This window comes from Sycon ciliatum, chromosome 10 (genome assembly GCF_964019385.1).
Source record: "Sycon ciliatum chromosome 10, ocSycCili1.1, whole genome shotgun sequence".
NCBI lineage: Eukaryota > Metazoa > Porifera > Calcarea > Leucosolenida > Sycettidae > Sycon > Sycon ciliatum.
Genome location: NC_088652.1, coordinates 27,384,313 through 27,391,337, shown reverse-complemented (window position 1 = coordinate 27,391,337; position 7,025 = coordinate 27,384,313). Strand labels below are relative to the sequence as shown.

Here is a 7,025-nt window from a genome sequence, read left to right as displayed (position 1 = left end):
GAGTGCATGTGTGTGTGTGTGTGTGTGTGTGTGTGTGTGTGTGTGTGTGTACGGGGAAATTGTTCAGCGTAAGACATGCTGGATGTAATGTTCATTTCGATGCATTTTGTTTTAAAGCACGTCGTCGTCGTCGGCAACCACGTACATATTCTTCTATTCATTTGAGTTTGGCTATAGAGAACAGCTCGGCTATTATGTAGAGATGTTCATGTCCCTTGGACGTGCGATACACTGGTTAACTATTGCTGTAGCAGGACCTGAAGAAAACCAACATCACTGTCCCTGAAGCCTTTTGTCTTAGCACAAAAACAGACCTGAATGGAACCTTTTCACTCACGGATGTGTAGAGCTCAATTCTCAGTAGTATGTGGGCGGTTCTCCTTCTTTGGGTGGAGAGCCAAGGATAAGCTGGATAGCCAGTTAGATGTAGAATGGCAGTACCGTCATTCAATGTCGTGCAATGTTATCGCATGAGCTGATTGTTTAGTAACTGGTGGTGTTAGTGGACATTATAGCATGACTTGTAGTTCCTTGGTCCTGTTTCTTTTCTATAAGATTCTTCTTCTTCTTATCATTATTATACAAAGAATTGTACAGAGCACGCCTAGGCCGCTGTCTACATGTGTGTAATTGGTTGATCTGATGTTTTGTCTGCTCTTTGCCTGTACACTCACTCTTCACAGCGACAAGACAGACCGGGAAAATGAGTACTTTGATGACGGCATGCGACACGAAATGAACGACCTGTTTGGTAGCCCCGACCCCAACTCAATGGCAGACACTGACCCGGACGCTACTGATGAGCGTAGAACTGCAATCGATGACAGAGAGAGCTCGTCAGTGAGCAGTCAGTCTCCTGAAAACCGTACCGGTCACAAATTGGCAAGATACGCAGCCAACTGCTACGAGAACGCCAGGCCTCGCCTCACTCAGCGGACTGCAAGCTGCTCATCCGAGCTGGATCTGGGCGATGTGGAGGCCGACCCAACTGCTGATGCACGCGATGGAAATGGACTGGCCTCCAAGCCCACCGGCGCCAGCAGCCAAGGAAACAAGGGTAAGCCTCGCAAGAAGGACCAGAATACACTGCGCAAGGCAGCTGCCTTCCTCAACATGATGCGATCCGGCAGCAACAACAACACAAGCACCACTGAGGATGCCATTGATGATGACCGAGATGTAGCTAGTACCCTGGACAATGAGGGGGAGGGGCAGTTTAGTCTGGGCATGGATGGAATGCGTTCGGACACATTCTCTACTATGGAGGAATATGACCCGGTGTCAGGTTTTGAAGCAGAAGAGTACTCGGACTATGGCGATGTCCTTGATATGCTCCACGGTGCCGACCCCAGAGAGTCCAGCACGGACATTGCGGACTACGACCTCTTCCAGCGTCCACACACTGGTGGCTCCGTGAGTCCTCAGCCATCTCTCACTGACAGCAACACATACAGCACGGCGTCTGGTTGTGATCATCTCGCCGCACTCTATGATGAACTGTCACAAACCTGGATCTGCCAGGACTGCTTTGCCGATCCGGACACGCGGAAGGAGATCAATGAGGGTGCCTATGCCTGTGTGCACAAGAAGCGTATTCCCAACCCACACTACACCAATGCGGGAGACGATCGTGGACTAGACGCCGACTCCGTGCCTGCATTCGGCAGTGACGGCAAAGAGTATGTGTACACGAGCGTGAAGAACAACTATTTAGACTTCCAGGCGCCAAAGTCCTCACAAGGCCCGGATTGGCCGTCCAATCCAAGGAACGAGTGTCACTCCAACCCGCCTGCTCACAGCCGCCTCACCTTGCTACCAGGCGCTCATCAGCCAGCTCCTGGTACCCAGGTAGAGGATTTCATGAGCCACGGTGCAGACTTTGTCGGTATGAGCGACAACGAGAAACCCTACAGTGACCCGTACGATCATACAGTGTCTGCACCCGATCCAGACTCTCCCTACTCGAATGCCAACCCACTAGCCAGTAGACTACGTAAAAAGCGTAACGAAGATCTGCCAGGTGACAGTACTCTTATCCAGTCTCCTGACGAGTACGTTCAGTTTGCTCCAGGGCCGAATGGTGCTCTGCAACCCGTCATGCCCTCCACCCCCACCGCCGCCGCAGCAGCAGCAGCAGCAGCAACAGCTGAGCAGCAACAGCGGAAAACTGGGGCACGGAATCCGAAAAGATCCGTATTGCCAGGACGACCGCTGTCCGCCCTGGAGAACGATGCCGACTCTGCTCCCGCCACGCACGGAACGAGCTCCACTTATTCGAATCGCTATGTGCACATACGCACGCCCACTCACTCGATCACTGCCGCTGCTGCCTCATCCACTGCTCAAACAGGCACTGACGGGCAGCACGACAAACAAAGCAGGACAAGCGATGGCAACACCAGCTCGAGCGTACAACCTAGCTCAATCCTGGAAGCACCACCGATCTGTGGAATAGATCCCAAGCCAACAGCAGTGGCTAACAATACCGATGCCAACACCAACAACAACAGCAGCAGCAAAAACAACAGAAGCAGCAACATGCCAACAAAGCAGACCACTACTGGCAATGAGGATAAAAACAATACCAGCAACGAGCCACTCGTGTGGAATCCTCCAACTTCAGAGCCTACTGATCTGGATGCTGACAACACGGCAGTCGATCAACAACAGCCGCAACGGCAAAGCTTTGACAGAACTCAAGCGGCGCATTACCAGAACGATCGGCAAAATAATGGCCGTCCCAGCGTTACTTACGAAGAGGCTGGCCTCTGGCACGAGCTAGGAGAAAACGGTCACATCACCAGGGACGATGGAGGTCTACCAGAGGCAAATGGCGAGACACTCCAGGTACTTGATGAAGTCCTGGCTGACCTGACGGAGGAACGTTGGCAAGGAGGGTCCGCAACTGGTAAAGATATCTCGCGAGATTCCAGGTCAAAGCGTTCAATCCTTGGCAAACGAAAAGGTAAGGGCCCCAAGCAGCCCGCACAGAAGGACCTTCGTGAATGGCAAGCTGACTATGACGAGGGAGGTGATGACTACATTCTGTTCCCAAACACGGATGCACCTACGGTGGAGGACCGGTCCAAGCTCCAGCAGTTCAAGCGTGTGATCTCTTCGCGCAAGAACGGAGGCGGGGTAGGCAGTCATAAGGTGGCGCCAGTCTCACACAGTGCCATGGCGGGTAGTGACAGTGACAGTAGCGAGTGCAATGCCATGGGTCCCGACGGTGGCCTAGGCCGGGCCGACCACGCTATGTTTACGTTCAATGACACCGTTAATGACGTTGACCTGCATGGCCACATGGCGGAGGAGGCAGACGCTGGAAGCCACTTCACCAACAAGAGAATCGCTCATCTGAGGAAGTCGGAGCGTAAGCAGGTGCGACGAGTAAAGTCAATCAATGACATATCTAGCAAGCCCAGCATTGCTACGGCTGGTTCAGTAGACAGCATTGTTGACGACATTCTGGTAGAGCGTTACGATGTATTCAGTGAGGATCGTCTCCGCCAGCCGGGATCCAATGCTGATAATGAGAACGAAGAGGAGGGTGATTATGAGATGTTCCCGGCAGATATGTTGAAACGCTTCATGCCCAATGCGCAGGAGGCTGAGATTCGCAAATCGGAGTCAGCCGCCGATGTCTTCGGCCGTGGAATACTGGGGAAGCGTGCCAGCAGCGAAGACAACGGCTTTGAGTATGGTATGCCGAACAATGGCGTACCGTCCTTCATTCCAGCCAGCAGTGGTGACGCGGCCGACGCGTACGATGACACTCTAGCCTTCCCAATTGCTGCTGGTGCCTCTCTTCCTGGGAATGCACGGTTGGCGGAATACGAGAGTGCTGCGAATATCGCCGCTCCTTCCGCGGAGAAGAAGGCCAGGAGCGATCGTTTCTGGCCTGCGGGCTACGACGACGTGGTTGCAGCCCAGCCCAAGGACAAGACGGGCAAGAAAGGACAGAAGGAGCAACGTGAGTCCATCGACATGATGGACGAAGACTTGGAGGATGATGACGACCTGCATTGTATTATTCCCACGGCAGCCGCAAGATCCGTCTTCATCAGCGCCGCGCAGAAGACGGAGCCGGGAATAACGGCGGCTGAAGCCATCGAGCGCGAAAACCCGTACGCCCTGACCACGAACCTTGAGAAGACTGAGAACACGTCACTGATCAAGCAGGCCGAGTATCGCATTGTCAGCAAGATGAGTCTGCGTAAGAAGAAGGGCAAGAAGGCGGATGTGTAAGCACTGTGCCACACAACACTGACACCCGGACACTGGTCAGAGTGTGCGGTGGCAGGAGTATGGGAATCAAGCCAGCCACTGCCCTCAGACCAATCCGTGCAGTATAGGTAAATATAGGATAGCGCTGAAAGCAGGAATTGATGCTTACCATAATGCCAGCACTGTGACCTTTTAATTAAATAAATTCAACACCCGCCTTTTATGCGGAGGCTCGTCTGTTTGCCAGCCAAGGCCGGAGATTGGGAAGACACCAGAGCAGCTGCTTTCCACGCTGCTTGCCATGAGTATAATGTAATTTGTTTAATTTAAAATGCGCTGCCTTCGCCTGCCATCCACTAGCCACAAGTAAAGGGCTTCACTGCGTCTTTATAATACCGCTCATGCTGTAACCATAATTAGACTATAGTGCGGAATAGTCAATTTCTCACCACGTCTGGAAAGAAATTTTAAAAGAAAGTTTTATATTATCATTTCCATGGAAATTGCTCTGTTGCTCCCACACGTATTGTAGCATAATTATCAAAAACCAGTGGAATCGTGAGTGGTTCGGATGATCTCCTCTCTTTCTCACTCCTGTGCGCGGCCCTTGGAAGGTCAGGGTCATCAACATTCTGGTTTACAGTGCTATTGTCTGATGCCACCATTCTTGTCCATTACCTGTTTGAGCCGGTCAGCATGAGGCTATGCAGACTTCTCTATTCTCAGTAGACACCTCTTTTCTGGTCTGGTTGATTGTTATGTTTTGCATTTCTGGGTCTGCTGCTGCTGCTGCTACCACTGTACACAATCATGTACTCTTGGTTGTACTAACTAGCAAGTGATGTCAACTGTTAGTAAATAGTATAATAATTATTATGTACTAATCCATGCATGTGGTGCTGTGTTTCCTGTGGATGGTTGCAAACACGTGGATCACTGTGCTTATGAGTCAGTGTGTGCATCACTGTATGCGGTGGATGGCTGTGAGTCAGTGTGGATCACTGTATGCCGTGGATGGCTGTGAGTCAGTGTGGATCACTGTATGCGGTGGATGGCTGTGAGTCAGTGTGGATCACTGTATGCGGTGGATGGCTGTGAGTGAGTGTATGGATCACTCTATGCAGTGGACGGCCGTGAGTCAGTGTGGATCACTCTATGCAGTGGATGGGCCTTGGCTGTGAGTGGTGATCACTATATGCAGTGGATGGCTGTGAGTGGTGATCACTCAATGCAGTGGATGGCTGTGAGTGGTGATCACTCAATGCAGTGGATGGCTGTGAGTGTGTGGATGTAGGCAGGGATGCATGGCTATGAGTGTGTGGATTACTGCATGCACACTGGATATGTCGCAGCTCATCACGAGAATTTCTAATGTCAAACGTCCGGCTGAAAACTCAGCAGATTATCAAACATCATGACGCCGGTATCCTATCCATCTTTCAGAGGCTAATAGTAATAGTAATACATGTACGTGACCTGGTCATTGGCCTAGTGTCCACTGTACTTGTGATGATCAGATCCAGTACTACTAGTACTAGTACTAGTACCCACTGTTGCGTTGTTCACAATACAAGCGAGCAACAGAGCACGGCAAGCATCATAGTTATAATCAAGAGTACTCTTATAAATTCGGAACGACGCTTCACGCAGCTTCATTATAGCAACTTGTATTGTGGCAACACTGGCCAACACTCAGATGCACTGCTTCTTCACACAGCTGAACAATTCTTCTTTCTTCTCAACGTTTCGGTCACTCTGACCATCTTCAGGATGAAGCAGACACGGAAGCAAGGCAGACTTTAAAACAACAAGCTGGCTAGGTGCGTGCGGAATACAGCGGGGAAAACAAAACAAAAAAAACAACAACTCCCAAGCGAAAAATGACACATGCCACATGATCACAATAGGGGCGCAAGTCCTCCGTGTCAGAGACTAGGGCAGTGATAATTATGTACAACCTGTGGAATACAGCAGGGGGAGAGGGGGGGGGGGGGGGGGGGAGAGGGGGGGGGGGGGACACTCTCAGTCGAGAGAAGAAAAAACCCGGCAACAGCCACATGACTACAGTAGTGTGGACAGTGCCAACATAATGCAAAAGTCTAGGGTGGTGATACGTACAATTTGTGGGTGCTAAGGTTTCACATGGATAGCTATCACTCCAATCAAAAAGCCAGGCAAACAGAGTTCACAGGAGATCCCAACCACTGCTGGTGTTGATATTAGGCTCCATGTCCCGGATCTTGATCGCTTCCCGAATCTTTCTCCTTGCCCGGTCTGGCTCTGTCGCAAGCACACAGACGTTGGCGAATCCGGTCTGCCCCAGCGACAATGGCTCATCGGCATGGAAGATCTGGTAATGCTCACCCAGCGCATTTCCTCGGACCTCGTTGCGTGCATTATCGTTGTGCTCCCTTGACCTTGTCGCAACGCTTCGGCCAGTTTCACCCACATAGTCATCACCGCAACGGCACTCGAGGTGGTATACCACGTTTCGGCGGGTGCAGTCCACTGCACCTGCTGTACATGCCACGCAAGCTGATTTCGGTCTTCCCCTTCTCCTTGGCTGCAAGAGTACTCTTGCTATAATTATACAGTAGAGTTCGGTTTACTCAATCTTCGCAGACAGCTTGCTGGCTTGGGTTTGCTGTTTAGTCAGCGTCAATGTTATCTGTCCTTTAATATGTACATGTACTTCTGTTTCAAGGCCGCCTTCCCCCCCCCCCCCCCCCCAACACAAAACATGCAGTCCACTCACTATCCCACCCCCACTTTTCCTACGAAAATAGCACAACCAGCAC

The 7,025-nt window shown here is 51.3% G+C and overlaps 1 protein-coding gene across 1 annotated transcript in view; it reads left to right on the top strand.

The window, feature by feature from the left end:
• LOC135826267 (uncharacterized) overlaps window positions 1–5,049 on the top strand; it is a 19,602-nt gene extending 14,553 nt beyond the window's left edge. Inside the window, exon 5 of the mRNA XM_065338897.1 lies at window positions 684–5,049. Coding sequence (XP_065194969.1) covers window positions 684–4,248 — 3,565 coding nt within the window. The 3' untranslated portion in view covers window positions 4,249–5,049. The remainder of the gene's footprint in view (window positions 1–683) is intronic.
• The last annotated feature ends 1,976 nt before the right edge of the window (window positions 5,050–7,025 follow it).